Raw genomic sequence first — 19232 nt, forward strand, 5'->3', positions numbered from 1 at the left:
CAGACCTCGGCCCGAGAGTGACGATCCAGGCGGGAGCCCACCCCGCACTGGACTGAGGAAAGGAGCGCGGCGGCAGGAGCTGGTGCGGAGGGGGGAGCGAGGCACATTGTCGGTGCCTGCCCCCTCCACGTAGAGAAGCAGCCTCGGAGTCCGCCGGGACCGAGAAAGAGCAGACGATGCGGGAGTCCCCTGAAGACAGCCTGGTGAGTGGCTAAGAGGGCCGGGGGACTCCGCGCACGTGCTGGGGGGTGCGAGGGCAGTAATCTCTCGAGTCCCTGAGAGGGACTCCCCCGTTGGAGGCATTGTGGTTTCTGAGCGCATGGCGCTCCAACGAAGGGGGTCGTAGTGTAAGAGCCCATCGAGGCTCCACCTAAAGGGGGCACCAGTTGTTTCGTGACGGGGCGGCCCCAGATGGCAGCGGGTCGCTCCTCCCCTGGCCCCACAGTAAACGTTTAGGGCCACGAAGGCTCTAGGAGACATTCTTTTGGCAAGAGCCCAGAGAGGCTCCCCACGAGAGCGACAGATTTGTGTTTGAAAGGGCACAGTGGTGCCCACGCTCCTTCCTACAGCTGCCCAGCACTTAGTGGGCAGCTGCAACGTTTAGGTGGGGATAATTACGTTTTGCTTTGTGCAGCTGGCGCAGCCTGACTTGAACACAGGGCGTCCTAGCCCTGACCAGGCCAGTTGGCCTAGGGACTGCCACAGGTGGTGGCTCATGAGAGTTTCTCGCTAATGTTCCTTATCTGCACCTCTGAATGTTTTATGCATCATGTGTTTTCTTTTATGACACCGCTGAATGTAGCTTCTGCATCATGTGTTTTCTTTCAGAACACCGCTGAATGTTTTATGCATCATGTGTTTACCTGCCCGGCACCTCTGAATGAGTTTATGCGTCATGTGCCATGTTCTGCACCTCTGAATGTTTTATGCATCATGTGTAATGTGTGTTTTCCCCTACAGGTATTGTGATACTTAGGTGGTTGTGTTCCCCTGGTACCGGTCGTACTAGGGAGGTTCTGAGTCCCTGCGTGATAGTCTCCTAAGGTGGTTAGGGTTGCGTAGGTGGTACTTTCTTGTTACCATTAGTTACTGGTTGTGTGCTATATATGTTATTTTTGTGCTACAGTAATTTTATATTTGGTGCTAAGTGCTAAATATCTAAAAGTGCTAATTCCTGACAGTGGTCCAGGTGGCCCTGTCCCCTGTACATATAATCCCTTGTAAATTCTGCCCGTGCCTGTTGGCACATTGTAAAGTGTGTGTTTTTATCTAATGTGTTGTGTATAATACAAAGGCTATTTTTTATAGAATACCTTGTGTGGAGTTTCCTTTGTGGTGGGCCTTGGGTGTTGTTGCTGGGTGCGCACGCAAACGCTTCACACATCGCCTCAGAGATAAGCCTGACTGCTCGTGCCAAGCTACCAAGGGGGTGAGCAGGGGTTGTCTTTGGCATGTAACTCCCCAGCCCTGACTAGAGTGGTGGTTTCTGCCCGGCTTTGGCGCAAGCCCTAGCCAACCAGAAATCGCCAGTTCTAACATTGGTGATCAGCGGTGGGATTTGGACTTGCGTTTGCGCTGTACCGCAGCGGCAACTGGCCGCACTACAAAACTCTGCATTTAGATAAATCACATGGTATAGGGATTATTGTTTTAAGTTTGCTTTTAAATGTCATTTCTTTGGAAATGTGTTTCTTGTGCACTGTGAGTTAGGTGTCCCTAGCTCGGGAGGGTAGATCATCCCCCCAAGTGCATTGTGTTTTCTGGATTCACCAGAGGGTGGGATCCAGTGGTGGCAGTGTAATAGTGTCCAGTACATTTGTCCCCCGCCCTGCGCCCAGAGTTGGTACCTGTGTCACGTGGTGGTCAGGTTGAGGAATCAGGGGTGGTAGAAACTGCCTTACCGGTCCGAGGGGAGGGTTGTGTGTGGATGGATGGTGTGTGGCACTAGGCAAGTGAGTGTGAGTTCTCTGGGATAGAGAGCTGCTGAAACCTTTGTGAATTATGTACCCCTGTGCTAGCTCAGACACTCAGGTTCCTTGTGTTAAACTCTTCTCAGGAACGTCCGCCAAAATGGAGCCTGCTTTTAATTTCTGTGGTCTGTTTAGATACAGTAGGTTGGAGTTGGTAAGGTTCTGTGAAGAGAGAGACATAGAGGTGGGTGAGTCAGATACCCAGTCCAAACTGAGGGACAACCTGATCCTATGGCAAAAGGATGAGTGGGAGCGAGAGCGCAGCGAGGAAGATAGGGCCCGGGCCGCACGCCGAGAGGGTAGTGGGTCTATGGGGAGCCCTGAAGATTCAGAAGAGGAGGAAGGTTACCTGACAGGGACGCCAGTAGAAAGTGAAGGCCCCCTAGATAGGGAGTCCCTTGCTGGGTCCAGTGTCAGGAGCAGCACCCCATCCCTTTCCCTGTCCCCAGAGGAGTGGATAGATAGGAGGGAAGAGAGGGAGCATCAGCTGGCCATGGAGAAGCTCAGGTTAGAGCATGCCAGGGCGATGGCGCAGCTGGGGGTGGAGAAGAAAAAGTGTGAGACTGAGAGGGTCTTTGCGGAGGAGAGGATGGCGGAGGCTGAGAGGGCTTTCGCCAGGGAGAGATTAGCTCTAGAGGGTAAGTTGTCCCCTGAGCGCATTGGTTTTCTGGATTCCCCAGGGAGGGTGGAGTCCAGTGGTGGCAGCGATAGAGAGCCCAGTGCAGAGAGTCCCATTCCCTATTCCCAGAGTCTGGTACCTGTTTTCCAAGAGGAGGAATGTAGGTTGAAGTTCAGGGGCAGTAAGAAACTGCCTCACCAGTCTTGGGGCACGTTTGTGGTTGAATGTGAGGATGCACTGGACGATTTGTTAAGGGTACACACGAAACAGGCTTTTGACGGACTGTATGCTCTAGTTATCAAGGAGCAGCTGCTTGGTAGTTGTTATCCCGGGTTGCGCCAACACCTGTTGAGGTATGGCTCTTTTTGCCCATGGGAGCTGGCAGAGGAAGCAGACCGTTGGGAGGGTGCCCAAGGTTCTGATGAGGTATGGGAGAGTACTTCCAATAGCAGTGGCTCAGGGATCTTCCCGTCCTGGATGGGGGTAGAAGTTCAGAGTAGCCCAGCTAGGTCCCAGAGTAGTGAGAGGGGTGTAGGGGCTCACGGCCTATCTCAGTGGAGTGGGAGTGAGTGGGTGACTTTGAGTCCCCAGAGGCCCGAAACCCAGTCTCAGAACCTGGATGGTTTCTTAAGGGAACACCAGGTTGGGGGCCTAGGCTGTCCTGTTAGGTCACTTGAGGAAGCTCGCCTAGGGTATGGAGAACCTGAAGTCTCTGTAAATGGAGCTCCAGTGGTTCTGGTGTCAGGCAGTACCGCTCCGGTAGGGGGGGTACAGAAGTCCGGCGAGAGGAGTGGCATGGGGCTGTGTTCCCCGGTGGAGGAGCCAATGGGTCAGGGACCAGCCGGTAGGGCTGAGTCTCCTAGAAGTGACCATGGCGACTACACGTCTGTCCTGGGGGATCTTCGCGCACTGTCAGGTGGACAGGGGACGGGAGATCTGCGCCAGGCAGACTGTCATGCAACATATGAGGCATATGTTACTCTTGGGGGGATACTGTGTGAGTCCCCAGAAGTCCTGGAGTGCCAGGCAAGTATGCAACCGAAGGTTCTAGACCAGAGGTTGGGAGACCAGTTCTCAGGGAGGGGTCCTGAGCTGGTTGGTGAGTTATGTTACGGGGTTGTCTCTCAGAGGAGGAGAGGACGGAACCCTAGAAGGAGAAGTAGGGGGAGGAGAGCCTCACCCGTGACTGTTGGTCAGCTTGAGGGTACGGACCCTGGGCTGGAAGATCAGTGGATGTTTAGAACAGCCCTGAGAGGAAGAGTGGAAAATGGTCACTACGTGCCAGGGGTTACTACCCCCCACTCTGTGGTTAGGCAAGGATCAGTGGCGCCTAGATGGCCTAGAGCCTGGTCCTGGCCGCGGACATCTGAGGAGTACCAGTGGGTTAGCCCAGTTGGTCCGCCGAGTTCTGTTAGAAGGAATTCCATGGGTTTAGAGTGGCGTAAAACCGGAGAGTGTCCCTGCCGTTGCGGGCCTGCGTCCGTGTTTTGTCGCCCAAAGCAGGGAAGACCTTCACGGTGGTGATTGGTCTACCCTGCGTTTTGGCTGGAAGGGGGTTGTGTTGGACCCGGCCCTTCTGGCAGGTTCACCCCCGAAACTTTTTGCTTTTTATGGGTGACTTGGTGTAATGATTTTTGGGTTTCTGCGCACTTTACCGCTGTGTCCCAGGGTAAAGTGCGTGCGTGTGTTGAGGTTGGCCTGCCCTCCCATAGGAATGCATGGGGGAATGTATGTGTCCTGGTAGTTCCTGATGCGTGGGGTGTGCAGGCCCGAGTTTGGTATGTGCGGACTCGTGGGAGTGAATGCTGTGCGATGATGTGTGCGGCGTGCATGTACCTAGTGTGGAAGTGCCACATCTAGAAGTGGGTACTTCAGTGTGCAGTATGGAATGTGTGGCTGTCTGGCGATTGGCTGGTGGAGGTCACGTGACGGGTTAGGGAAATCCCCAGAGTCAGGAGGAGTCACCCAGTGGTGAATAGGGAGTTAGCATATTGATGGCAGGGGAGGAGTATACCTGGGTCCTGAATAGGACAGGGCTTTCCCCACATAGTGCTGGCTCCGGCCCCTGTGGTGCGTCTGATGACCCTGGGCTGCCAGTGAATAGGGAGAGGGGCAGAGCAAAACAAAGTGCTCAGGAACCAGATGTAACTGGTTCGCCCCTTCCCTGCACCTTGCAGACAAAGACTTGTACTGTATAAAAAGGGGCTGTGTCCCCTTACAATTTGTTCTCTTCCAGGATCAACTTGAGGGGGGCCTGCTGCTGCTGGGCGCCAGGAGAGACCGCCACTGGGGACTGCCTCCCTGCTGGAGGGCCCTGTGAGCTGGCCCTGGGCCCAGTCTCTGCCCCCCTGCACTTTGCCAGAACATTTGATTGCTGGACTTTCCCTTGATGTGCAGTGCCTGGGAGCGCTTTCTGGGCTTCTTGTAGCGCTGGGAGCGCTGTTCTGCTTTATAGCGCTGTGAGCGCTGGGATCCTGATAGCGGGTGCCCACCCCGCGATTCCGCCGGTATCTGCCGAGTTCGGCGGGTGCCCACCCTGCCGTTGTGCTCGTTGGTGAGGGAGCCTACCCCTCTCATTGCCAAGGACTTCACCGCCGTGACCGGGCTTCAGCCGGAAGTCAGGCGGCTGAGGGCGGGCCTCCGGGACACCCGGAACTGATAGAAGGAGGGCGGGAGCCTACCCCGCCTCCTACGGAAGCGTCGCGGCTGGTCCAGACCTCGGCCCGAGAGTGACGATCCAGGCGGGAGCCCACCCCGCACTGGACTGAGGAAAGGAGCGCGGCGGCAGGAGCTGGTGCGGAGGGGGGCGCGAGGCACATTGTCGGTGCCTCCCCCCTCCGCGTAGAGAAGCAGCCCCGGAGTCCGCCGGGACCGAGAAAGAGCAGACGACGCGGGAGTCCCCTGAAGACAGCCTGGTGAGTGGTTAAGAGGGCTGGGGGACTCCGCGCACGTGCTTGGGGGTGCGAGGGCAGTAATCTCTCGAGTCCCTGAGAGGGACTCCCCCGTTGGAGGCATTGTGGTTTCTGAGCGCATGGCGCTCCAACGAAGGGGGCCGTAGTGTAAGAGCCCATCGAGGCTCCACCTAAAGGGGGCACCAGTTGTTTCGTGATGGGGCGGCCCCAGATGGCAGCGGGTCGCTCCCCCCCCGGCCCCACAGTAAACGTTTAGGGCCACGAAAGCTCTAGGAGACATTCTTTTGGCAAGAGCCCAGAGAGGGTCCCCACAAGAGCGACAGATTTGTGTTTGAAAGGGCACAGTGGTGCCCACGCTCCTTCCTACAGCTGCCCAGCACTTAGTGGGCAGCTGCAATGTTTAGGTGGGGATAATTACGTTTTGCTTTGCGCAGCTGGCGCAGCCTGACTTGAACACAGGGCGTCCTAGCCCTGACCAGGCCAGTTGGCCTAGGGACTGCCACAGGTGGTGGCTCATGAGAGTTTCTCGCTAATGTTCCTTATCTGCACCTCTGAATGTTTTATGCATCGTGTGTTTTCTTTTATGACACCGCTGAATGTAGCTTCTGCATCATGTGTTTTCTTTCAGAACACCGCTGAATTTTTTATGCATCATGTGTTTACCTGCCCGGCACCTCTGAATGAGTTTATGCGTCATTTGCCATGTTCTGCACCTCTGAATGTTTTATGCATCATGTGTAATGTGTGTTTTCCCCTACAGGTATTGTGATACTTAGGTGGTTGTGTTCCCCTGGTACCGGTGGTACTAGGGAGGTTCTGAGTCCCTGCGTGATAGTATCCTAAGGTGGTTAGGGTTGCGTAGGTGGTACTTTCTTGTTACCAGTAGTTACTGGTTGTGTGCTATATATGTTATTTTTGTGCTACAGTAATTTTATATTTGGTGCTAAGTGCTAAATATCTAAAAGTGCTAATTCCTGACAGTGGTCCAGGCGGCCCTGTCCCCTGTACATATAATCCTTTGTAAATTCTGCCCGTGCCTGTTGGCACATTGTAAAGTGTGTGTTTTTATCTAATGTGTTGTGTATAATACAAAGGCTATTTTTATAGAATACCTTGTGTGTAGTTTCCTTTGTGGTGGGCCTTGGGTGTTGTTGCTGGGTGCGCCCGCAAACGCTTCACACATCGCCTCAGAGATAAGCCTGACTGCTCGTGCCAAGCTACCAAGGGGGTGAGCAGGGGTTGTCTTCGGCGTGTAACTCCCCAGCCCTGACTAGAGTGGTGGTTTCAGCCTGGCTTTGGCGCAAGCCCTAGCCAACCAGAATTCGCCAGTTTTAACACTTCCCGAATTGGCCGCCAAGCCCGGGACCAAAAACGTAGGTGACTCCCCCGCAAAACCAAGTCTCTTTGTGATCAATAAATTTCAAGTCTCCACAATATGGTTTAGGCCATTTCCTGTCACGGGACTAGGCCTACCCACACAAGTGAGATTCCATTTTTATAGAGACACTTAGGGGAATGCTGGGTGGGTGGAAGTTTGTGGCTCCCCACAGATTCCAGGACTTTCTATCAAAGAAATGGGAGGAAAGTGTGTTTGTTTGACAAAGTTTGAATTTTGCAAGGAACTCTGGGGGACAGAACCTGGTGAGAGCCACACAGGTCACCTTATCCTGGGTTCCTCTGGATGTCTAGTTTTTAAAAATGTACACTTTTGCTAGGTTTCCCTGGGTGCCGGCTGAGCTAGGGTGCAAAATCCACAGCTAGGCACATTGCAAAAAAAAGGTCAGCTTTCTGTGTAAAAATGTGATGTGTCCATATTTACTTTTTGGGCAGTTTCCTGTCACAGGCACTAGGCCTACCCAAGCAATTGATGTACTATTTTTTTTATCAGGAATCATTGGGGAGCACAGAACAGTAGAACAAGTGTTATTACCCATTGTCTTTTCATGCATTTCTGCCATCTAAATGTGAAACAGTGTGTAAAAAAGAAGTAATTTTGAAAAAGGTCCTCCGATTCACATGCTAGTATGGGTACCCACAATTTCAGAGATGCGCAAATAACCACTACATGTAACCTCCATATCTTGTTACAATTTTGGAAATACATAGTTTTTCTTTATACCTATTTTTCACTCTTTATAATTTACCCAATTAATTGCTGTATAACCGGTACACAATGAAAAAACATTGCAAGATGCAGCTCAGTTACTGGATCTGGGTACCTCGGGTTCTTGGTGCACCTAAAAGCCCTACATATTTCCACAACCATAAGTGTCCGGCGGGTGTAACGGTATATTGCTTTCAAAAATCTGTCATAGTTAAAATATATTAAAGGAGAAAATGTAGTCACAAATGGCTGTTATTTTCAACTCAATTTCAATATTTTATCATTTCATCTGATACTTTCGATAGATAATGACCCCTTGCTGACTCCAATATTGTGTCTACTTTTCAGAAATATATAGCTTTCTGGGATCCATAATTGGTTTCACACCTATTTCTACCACTAACTGGAAGGAGGATGAAAGCACAAAATATAGAAAAAATAGGATATGTCCCAGTAAAATGCCAAAACTGTGTAGAAAATATTGTTTTTCTAACAAAAGTCTGCATGCTCCTGAAAGCTGAGAAGATTGTAGTTTTTGTTCCGCAAACCCTTTGTTGATACCGTGTTCAGGGGAAAAAAACAGATGCAGCACTTTTTCCCATTTTAGCACTATTTGGCTAATGTCTTTGTCCCCTCCAGGGGAATCTACAAACCCTGGGTACCTTTACAATCCTCAGGATGTTGAAAAATAAGGACACAAATCGGGCATGGATACCTGATGTGGACAAACAGTTACGGGGGCCTACGCATGAACTATTCCAAATAGCTAAAAAAAAAAACTGTGGCAAGGGAGGGGAAAAAGCCTGGCAGCGAAAGGGTTAAGGCGTCTGTCTCTAAGGAGGGTGGCCTGTTTTTTAATGGACTGTTCCTTTCATTCTGACTGTTCAGGTAAATTTTTGACATTGGCACCCTTGTATTTTAATTAGAGCATCTTCACCTTCTGTTAACACGTGGGCTGTGGCTTAGTTTACTCACATTCTAGGGCATGCATTTCGTACTGGCAAGAAAATCAGAAAATGAAACAAGTTGTTAAGTTTTGCAGCCAACATATCAATTTTATCTGCTCATGATCAGATGGAAAATACATTTATGAGGGCTTTAAGAAAACGATCTGCGTTTGTGAAAATCACTGCCTTGGCTGTATTTTATCTTCCACATCCCCGCTTGTCTCCATCTCTGCCTAATAAAATCTCTGCCACTCTCATCTCAAACCTTTATGTAACCTAAAAGCTCCCAATATTGTATGATGTAAAACACCTCCGTAATCTCAAAAGATTAAAAAAAAAACAATGTTTATGATATCTTCGCAAATGTCGCTGCATCATTTTGCTCCGGTTCCCAGTCATTGATTTAAAAGAGCTGTGTGGCGGCGGCGCTACAAGAGATGCATTTTATGAGAGACCAGAACACTCAGTCACGCGGCTGCTTTATGCAAAGTTGTCAACAAGAAAGAGTGCCTGGTGCAGGAGTCTTTTCCCAAATCTGCTTTCTGATTAGAAAATCTATCAGCCCCAGGTGCCATAATTCTAACGTCTTCTGTTGAGCAAAACTTTGCCCTTAAGCCAAAATGGAAGGAGATACATCACGCCACAGCACAGCTGCTCGCCTCTTCCAACCGTGCCTACTCCGCGCAACATGTTCCACACAACACATCAAACTTTCATGCCGTGCCCGCGCGGGGACGAGACGGCCGCCCTGGCCTGCGAACGCAGGAACCATTCGCGCAGCTTTTAGCCACCGCAGATGGAAACAGCCCCACATCAAAAGGCCTTTTAGGGCTCCTCGCGCCAGCCTTTCACGGTTTCATCAAAGATTTAAGCTTTACATCTCTTTGACAGTTGTCTAAATCGATCAAAGAATGGATTTACATTTTGATTTTATTTCCTTTGCAAGTAAACCACATCAACAGCGATTTCTTTTAAATTCAGGAAAGTCACTCAGGCCCTTCGCTGGGGAGTAGTAGCTGAAACCACACACCTGTCTCACGCTACAGATATCCACCACATGCCGACACTACTGAAGGACATATTGACAGTATCGTGAAATAAATGCAATGTATTGAACAGCGAGAAGCAGAGCTTAAGACACGTCAGATCCGAGACACCAATAAAACGTGAAGCGAATTCCTCACCTTTTGGTCCAGGCTGTAGGCCAGAATCCAGTCCTCCTGTTTGGGGTGGAAGAGCAGGCTCTGGATGTAGAAATTCAGCCGGTACTTTTGGTAGGTGGCCCCCTCGTCCGAGCTGATCAAAATGCTGCTCTCAATTTCTGGGTCACTGAGGAGCATTATCTAGAAAGGGTACATTTGAAGAAAAAGACATTTACAAATGTGCTATTGGAATAGAAATGTCCCATCCCTGCGATACAGCCATCACTTCCAACCAACAAATCACCAACGAGCTCATGTTACTTTCACCAAGGTCCTTGTGTGTATGAAAGCATTAAATGAAACAGCATATCTGGCTGTGTCCATGTGCAGGACTAGGCAACATGAAAATAGCAGGAGCATATTATAAAATAGAAAGATAAATGAGAAAGTGATGAGCTCAAGATTAGTACAAACCAGCAGGGAGAAATCACTTCTGTCCTTCAGCTTAATGAACTGTCGCAGAATGCTCGATGCAATTAGAGTACTCAATCAAGCACATATATTCACAAATAGTTGACAATTCTTAATGAAAATAAAGTAATACGACGTGAACATCTAGGGGCAGATTTATGAGTTCTGGCCCATCTCTGCAAATCAGCAGGGATGCACCAGAAAAGATGCGACATGCAATTCCCTCCCTGCGCCACCACGAGTGCATCGCATTTACAATGCGGCGCACCGTGGCGCAAGGAGAGGGTGATGCGTGTCGCATCCTGTGGCATAAGGGCGGCGCTTTGCTGGAGTCGTGTCGCAAGTGTGACGCGGCTCCAGCAATGCTCAGGGAAGCCCCATGCCTAACATGCTGCGTCACTCCTTACGCCTGCTTCAAGCAGGCACAGTGTTTTGATGTAGCATGGACGTAAAAGTGACTCAGTGAAATCCTGTAGATTTCACTGAGTCACTTTTACAAGGCGTTCCTGCGATCGAACGCCCACCCTACGCCGGAACGCCCACATGAAACCTAACGCAGGTTTCATGTGGCGCAGGGCTTTACAATGTGACGCATCTCCCTAGATGCGTCACATTATAAATAAGGTGCAACATGGCGCATGGTTTACGCCGGTGCTGCGTCACAGAAGTGACGCAACGGCGGCATAAATGTGGCACTTGGAGCTTGTTAATCTGCCCCCTAGTAGATAAGTTGCTGCTTCATTAATGTAATCAAGGCGAAGGTGACCAGCCACGAGCTGGTACTGTGATGGGCCAAGGGAAAGAGGCACAGCCCCTGATGCAGTTTCACGGTTTCTATCATCATTTGTGGGGTGTTGAAATTAGTGGCAGGCTCCACCTCTGGGCATTTCCTAGTATCTTATACATGGCTGTGCGGTGTTTGAGCAGTGGACAGTAGGAGACGTTGCTTTATGTGATGGATGCACTGCCCTGATGGAGTAAGTTTGAGGTTTCCGTCAGGTCTGGGAGGAGGGTACTGTGCCCCACCTCTGCAAGTGGGGGCATTCGTGTTGTGGAGGCAGTCGTGCTGGAGCGGGTAAAATAAAATATTTTGGTATACCCAATCCATTTATATATGTTTATATTAAAAGGACTACAACAATAAATTTAATGATTAAACAGTGTGCTGTGACAAACTAACCAACCTTATTAATCAAGAGAACATACGTGGGAATGCATTTGAATGGCTAAAATAATAAGTGAACTAAGATTGTACGCATATTAAATTTATATGTTTAGCTTAAGCAACGTTTATGTGATTTGCACTTAAATAAACCAGCATTAACGGCTTTAATTGTCGCATATGGCTAGATAAATACATACACATAAGGGTATTAGCAAGGGAATAACATTGTTTTATTCATTTCCAATGTATTAATTACGTTTTGTGTTTCTTTACCTTAAGTTGACTATTTCGGCCTGCTAAAAGATGGCCGCCAACTGAATCCACACTAAAGTACATGACTTCATGCAATTGACAGCAGAGAAAGGCGTCTGCACTGACTACGTAGCAACCTCTCCTTGAACCCCTGAACCAGGTCCATGAAGCCTACTCTGGGCGAGATGCCAATGTCCCTGAACATGGATGAAAATGTTGCAAAGTGGGAACCAAAAGCCACCTTTCCACAATAGACTGATACTTTCCTGACCTGGGAACGATTTTCCCATATGCCTAGTTTAATACATCATCCGAATGTGAACATTAAAATTGTTGCTTAAAATCTTGGGACGGGGCTGAATTCAGCCAATGAAATGACTAGAAATTATGAAATGTTTCCTTTACATGCAAAATTTCAGTATAAATATTAGTAGTCCAGAGAGGGAAATGAGGTTACCACCCTACGATCTTGAGACGCACCCTGATCGATGCTATTCACGACGCTGACAGCAGAGGACGGGACGCTAGACTCTTTGATGATTTTCTGAGGACCCGATTCTGACTTAGAGAATGACAATTAGCCAGAATAGGTAATTATGACTCAAGATTTTATTGCACTGGTTAGGATTTTGACTGGCAATTTTAATTAGATAAAGAAATTGATTGTTTGAAGAACTGTGTCGGGTGGTTATTTCTTGAAATGTATATTTTATTAGCATAATGAATTGAAGTGTTTATCATCAAATCACTAGTCAACTAAATGATCCAGTTGGCCTCCGGATGGAGGAATTGTAAGGATAAATTAAATAGATGTGGTCTCCTCCATCCAAGGGAAATAAAGCTGTAGTTCGGGAGGGAAATTGAAGACCTCTCTCCCCTGTAGGCACGGATAGATTGATGAGAATGAATGTTGGTGTTATGGGCCCCACCAGCGTGTGATCTGTATATGTGCGTGTGACTGTGAAATCATTCCGTCCGTGGAAGCAGGAGGAGATTTTGTGTTCTGAACTGCACCAGTTTTCTTGGTAGCAAGATGATGGTTTTTATTGTCTAGGTTTGATGAGTTGTATATATATATATAGCTACCAGTATTCAGGGTAGCTAGAGATGAGTTTATTGTTTTAGATGATGATTTTGGCATGTATATATAGCTTATTGATTATCAATTGATGTTGATATATGTATTAACACTATATGTTGAAGTCGTAGTGAGTTCTATGTAGTCTGTACGGCTTCTGGGATTTAAGAAGTCGATGACAATTCCGTAGTAGGACAGAGGTAAGCGCTGTTCTCGGGAAAGACGGGATTGTGGTTGCCCGTAGGGGGAAACGCGTAAAAATTGAAGTTGCGCGCCGCATTGTCTGGGTTCGATTTGGTGACATCGCTGTGTGTCACCATTAGAGACAATTTCTGTGTGAGAGAAGTGTATATGATAGCAAAGAATTATTTGTGAAATTTCAGTCTAAAGTACCAGGAAACCAGTAGGTATGACGATAACGCTTTTTACTGGAAAGGTAGCAGGTGTACTCTGAGCTTGTTAGAAGGACAAGGTAGAGGTAAGCGCTGCTTTGTTAACGAATGTTATAATTCTGTAGTAGGACAGACTGTACGCTGTTCTCGGGAAAGCAGGATTCTGTGTGAATGAACAGTACTTCTTTGTGTGAAAGTGCGTGAATGAAATAAGCATTTGAATTAATTGCGGAACTCTGGTGTTACTTCTTAGGAGCATTACGTTTCCAACTATGTGTTTTAATTCCGGAGAGAACAGTTAATTAATGCGTGGTAGAAGGGTGAAGTAGAGGGATGTGCTATTTTGCCAACGGACGTAATAATTCTGTAGTAGGGCAGAGGTAAGCGCTGCTCTCGGGAAAACAGGATTCTCGTGGGAAAGGTCTTTTGCTATTCTGTGGTTAGCGGAGCAGACAATGGAGATGTTTGTACGTTGTAACTAACCAGTATTGTAAATTTGAAACAAAGTCTACCGAGTAGTTTGTAAAGGAGGGGTAGACTGAGGACAGGAGTCAGGAGTAAAAGCAGCTGCAGCGACTGTAGACGTCAGAAGGACCGCGCTGGGATTGGACAGCTAGTCAGTGACGTAGACGCTCCAGGATTGGTGCGTTAGTGTGAGTCGCGCAGGGATTGGAAGTTGTGACAACAACGTAGACGCTCCAGGATTGATGCGTTAGTGTGAGTCGCGCAGGGATTGGAAGTTGTGACAGTGACGTAGACGCGCCAGGATTGGTGCGTGAGTAACAGTCGCGCTATTATTGGATTAAAAATCATACCGAGGTATAGAAGACTAAAAGAGTTCACGGAAGACGGGAAAATGTATTATCATTCACCCGAGAGAAAGAAAAAGTCTGTGTTTAGTAAATTGAAAAATTTATTTGTAAAAGACAAGAAAATTGTGACTAGGGAAGGACAGTTACTTCCTCCGGCAAAGACCCCCGCATCCTTTATGGTTGCGAAATATGGGTACCATACCTGTATCTGGTTAGACATTTGGGCAAAGTATACAAAGGAAGACGGAGTTCTAGCGTTTCCAGAGGATGGGTCTTTTAATTTGGCCATATTAAGGAACTTACGGGAAAGGATGATGAGTTTAGATCCGCGACCTAGGCCTACGCAGATTGAGGCATTGACAGATTGGGAAGATGAGATGCATGAGCGAGAAAAGCAGAGAAATGGATCCAGGTACCGGTACATGTTCGGGCGGCCGAATGATCGAGAGACTCATAGCGATAGAATGAGGAGGTGGCGAGATGCCAGTATGACGGAAGGATTATTTCCTCTTAGAACGGAAGGGGAAAGTGGAGGAAGAAAATGTCTAGAAAAAAGAAATCATGTAGAAACTCAGAGGTATGGGGCTAGTGACACAGATGACGATGTTTTAGATGATATGTTTTACAAGAGCCCGCCTCCATACAGACAAGAGCCAGAAACGCCCACTACAGGAACATCAGTGAGGGAGACCCTGAGAATCATTAAAACAGAAGTTATGACCCCAGAAGTAAAACGGAGAAATTCACTTAAAGAGAAGGAGACTAAGGTTGAGAATGAAAAATCTAGAGAACTAGCGGAAACCACCTTAGAATTGACTGAGAAAATAAGGGAACTAACGAAAAATCTAGAAGCAGTTACAGTTCCTGTGACCATAGGTCCTGTTATGCCTATTTTTGAGAAGCAGAAAAACAGTGAGCAGGGACTAATCGTTCCGTATGTGAACCAGAAACAGGCAGAACAGCCCCTGATGAGAACGAAAGAAAATTCCTGGGAACATGCTATGGGTAAAAGAGAATTACCTGTGTCAAAATATCCATTTTATTGTTCTGATACTGTTGAGAGAAACCGAAGGGTAGAGGGATCGATGTTAGAACCACAGAGACTGACAGAACCAGGAAATGTAGAAAAGTCAGTGAGCATAACTACTGAATATTTGAATGACTGGCTAAAAGGTTTGCAGGATAAAGAAAAATAATTACATACCATTGATGTTGCGAAATTGAGGATGGTGTTAGAAGAATTGATAGTAGGGACAATTCCAACAGAAAAGCTGAAAAACTACCAAGATGAGGAACTACTGTTCCTATGCAAGAGCATCACCTGGAGAGCGAAGAATTTACATGACAGACTAGCAGAAATAGCGAGTGAAATGGGAATTGACATGGACAAGGTAAAGGCATTACAAAAGCCCTACAGAGTGGATTTTACAGAAAAAGACATTGAGAATCTGAACGCTGCAGGACGAATAGGGCAGATTAGGGACATAATCACAGTATTAAGAAAATGGGGAGATGTGGATAAATGGAAGAGCAGGTGGTATAGAAAGCGAGATGACATCTCAGACAGAACATTGCCAGCGTTTCCCGTGAGAGAAAAGGAAAAAGTGGTAATGGAATTACCTATGAGAGAGATTCCAGGAGGAGGATATGTGCACGTCCCATGGACCAGACAGGACATTTTGTCATTCACCAATGACTTCCCTCGATTACGGGAAAAGCCGGTCGAGTGGTACCGACAGGTAGGCAGATTTGTGAAACTGTCAAAAGTGTTGTGGATTGATCTAAATAGCCTGTTTGATATAATAGTGCCAGCAGATTTGTGGGCAGAATGTAAGATAGTCATAGACTGGCCCACTAAAGAATACCCGAGAGATCCCAAAACAGGAGCTCCAGACCCAGAGGTCATGAAGAAGTATGAACAGGTCATGGCCTTCTTGAAGAATAAAGTGCCCCCAAAAGAAACAGATTGGGTTAAAATAGATCGAACACATCAGGAAGCGAAAGAGTCAGTCCATGCATATTATGAGAGGCTAATTCTGGCGTTTAAACAGTTTAGTGGGGATGACAGCCTGGGAGAAAAGGACCTGAGTCATTTTGTGTACAGATTTGTGTATGGTCTGCGTCCTGAGATTGGGGACATGATCAAGCAGCACACCATGGACTGGCAGAGCAAGAAAATAGATGAGATTCTGAGACATGCTAAATATTTTAGTGATGAAATTGAGGCAAAACAGCGGAAACTTAAAGAGAAGGCAATGTGGACTCAAGTAAAAGTTGCAGAGAGGCAGGAGGCTCAGCTAATAGAACAAGCCAATAATTCAGGCATAAAATCAAAGTTTGGTCCAGGAAAGGGAAAGGGTAACACTGAGGAGGCCAAGAAGAAATTTCCTTGTCACAACTGTGGCAGGCTAGGGCATTGGAAATCCGAGTGTAAAAATCCACCTCTTGCTAATGATGAAAATCCGTCATTAAATCCACAGGTGCAGTGTGAGGGGAGTGGCCCATCGCCGCAACAGCAGAAGGCTGTCGGTCTACAGAATCAGGTGCCAAAACCGCCCTTACCACAGAGCCGAAGTACACAGAGGTATAGCATAGAAACGGGATTCTACAATGAAGAACAGGTAAACAAACCGCAACGCGCGAGTGATGTGTCACAATATTGGATGCACAATGATGAGAGTGAGCCAGAAGAAATCTATTGACGGTGCCGAAAAGAGGAAGCAGAGTGCGTACTTGGCGCATCTCTAGAAATAGATCAGACAGGACCATTTGTTGATGGAAAGGTTAATGATGAAAACATTACTTTCTTAGTAGACACTGGAGCTACACGATCCACTGTCAGATCAGCAGATGTGAAAAGTCTTCCTCTTTCGGATGAAACAATCCAAGTAGTTGGTGTGTCAAACACCCAGATAAAAACGTACCTTACTGATCCTGTAAAGGTCAGAATAGGGAAATTCTCAGACATGCATAGATTTGTGGTGTGTGACACCAGTCCTGTGAATCTATTAGGAAGGGATTTGTTGTGCAAAATGAATTGCACCATATTCTGTACACCAGACGGAATAGCTTTTGAAACACCAGATGAGGATGTCCTGTATAAAATGACCATAGCTAATCGAGAGTGTGAGGTTGCTGGAACCTATGCTGTATTCAATCCAGATGAATTGCCCCCAGAATTGAAACAGACAGTGAAAGCAGCGGTCTGGGACTTCACTGGGGAAGATGTAGGCCTGATGAGAAATGTAGACCCAGTGAGAATTGCTGTAAAAGAGGGAGCTGTTTACCCCAATATTCCACAGTACAGACTGACCCCAGAAATAATAGCAGGGGTAACCCCTTTAATTGAGAAGGTGATCCAGCAAGGAGTGCTGAGGGAAATAATGAGCAGTCCATGTAATTCGCCTATCATGGGACTGAAAAAGCCAAGTGGGAAATTCAGGATTGTACAAGATTTGAGAAAAGTTAACAAGATTGTATGTTTCCTGTTGTCCAATTGTTCCAAATCCCTCAGTAATTTTGTATCAGATCCCACATGATGCAGAATGGTATACAGTAATTGATTTGTGTCATGCTTTCTTTTCCATACCTTTGCATCATGACAGCCAGCCACTTTTTGAATTCAGGTTTGGAAACCGTATTTTGGCATGGTGCCGAATCCCACAGGGGTACACAGAAAGCCCTTCCATTTTCAATCAGCTGTTAAAGAAATCTCTGGAAAGCCTTACTATGCCTGAAAATTTGGTTTTGGTCCAGTATATTGACGACCTATTGGTGGCGTCAAAGACACGTGAAGCTTGTGAAACAGATACCATAGCTTTGCTAAATCACCTGGCAGATGGAGGACTTAAGGTATCTCCAGCAAAACTGCAGTACTGTAAGAAGGAAGTGACATATTTGGGTCATAATATTGAGAAAGGCCTGAGGAAAGTAACCATAGACAGAATCCGAATCATTAGAGGAATGAGAGCTCCAATGACCCAAAGAGAAGTAAGAATGTTCCTAGGAATGGTTGGGTACTGTCGTCAGTGGATAAGTAACTTCTCTCTGATTGCCAAACCATTGGTGAAATTGACAAAAAGTGAGGTAAAAGACACCCTTGAACTGAACAAAGAAGAACTAGCAGCATTCAAACAGCTGAAGAACAGTCTTTGTGAAGCACCTGCACTAGGTATGCCAGACTATGAAAAGGAGTTTGAGCTATACTGTAGTGAGAGAAATGGGTGTGCACTTTCAGTGTTGATACAGAAACATGGAAGACAAAGAAGGCCAATAGCCTATTTCTCATCAATGTTAGATCCAGTGGCAATAGGTCTGCCAGGATGTCTGAAAGCGGTAGCGGCCACATGCCGAAGCCTAGAGCAGAGTGAGGGAATTGTGATTGGGTATCCAGTAAAAGTGTTTGTACCCCATAGTGTGGCGATCCTTTTGACAAGGAGTCGAACACAGTTCATTTCACATAGTCGGCTGACTAAGTATGAAAAGGTCATTCTAGGTGCGAACAATGTGAGTCTGGAAAGATGTGTGAATGTGAATCCAGCTACACTTTTGCCTGATGCAGAGAGAGTGGAGATAAGAGAAGAAGCTGATCATGATTGTCTGGATGTGCTTGATTATTGCACGAAACCTCGTCCTGATATAAGAGACCTACCACTGCCAGAAAGTGATCATGTGTTTTTTGTGGATGGATCCTGTCTGAGAACGGAAGAAGGAGTGTTGAGTGCAGCCTATGCAGTGTGTACAGTTTCAGCAGTTATAGAGGCATCACCCTTGAAAGGAGTTAGATCCGCTCAAGTAGCAGAAATAGTGGCATTAACCAAAGCATGCAAGATTGGGAGAAATGCAAGAGTGACTGTGATGACTGACAGCCAGTATGGCTTCGGAGTTGTCCACGATTTTGGCCAACTATGGCTGCAAAGAGGTTTCCTGACTTCAAGTGGAACTCCCATAAGGAATGCAGAAGTGGTGGGAAAATTGCTTGAGGCAATACAAATGCCCAAAGAATTGGCTGTGGTGAAATGAGCTGCTCATGGACAAGGTAGTGATTACATCACTACTGGAAACCGGTTTGCAAATGACATGGCTCAGTCTTGTGCCCGAAACAAATATTCGATCAATCGGTCTAAGGAAAAGGAAATGTCTTTTTGCTCCATAATGTTTACTAACGTTGTGGAAACATGGGAAGAAGTGAGGCAACTGCAGGATGAAGCAGGGGATGAGGAAATGAGACAGTGGGTAAAAGCAGGACGTGCCCCCAGAGAAAAAGATCATGTGTGGGTATATCGAGATGGAAGACCAGTAATGCCTGATAGCATGATGTCAACCATGGCACGGATGTATCATGGCCAAGGACATCTGGGAAGGGATG

At 47.2% G+C, this 19232-nt stretch overlaps 1 protein-coding gene across 1 annotated transcript in view; it reads right to left on the reverse strand.

The window, feature by feature from the left end:
• The window catches only part of SORCS3 (sortilin related VPS10 domain containing receptor 3), a 2496310-nt gene that overhangs the window by 1203541 nt on the left and 1273537 nt on the right, over positions 1 to 19232 (reverse strand). Inside the window, exon 4 of the mRNA XM_085603452.1 lies at positions 9737 to 9895. Within this exon, the coding sequence (XP_085459578.1) occupies positions 9737 to 9895 (159 nt within the window). The remainder of the gene's footprint in view (positions 1 to 9736; positions 9896 to 19232) is intronic.

The sequence above is a fragment of the Triturus cristatus genome, chromosome 1_2 (assembly GCF_964204655.1).
Source record: "Triturus cristatus chromosome 1_2, aTriCri1.1, whole genome shotgun sequence".
NCBI classification, from domain to species: domain Eukaryota; kingdom Metazoa; phylum Chordata; class Amphibia; order Caudata; family Salamandridae; genus Triturus; species Triturus cristatus.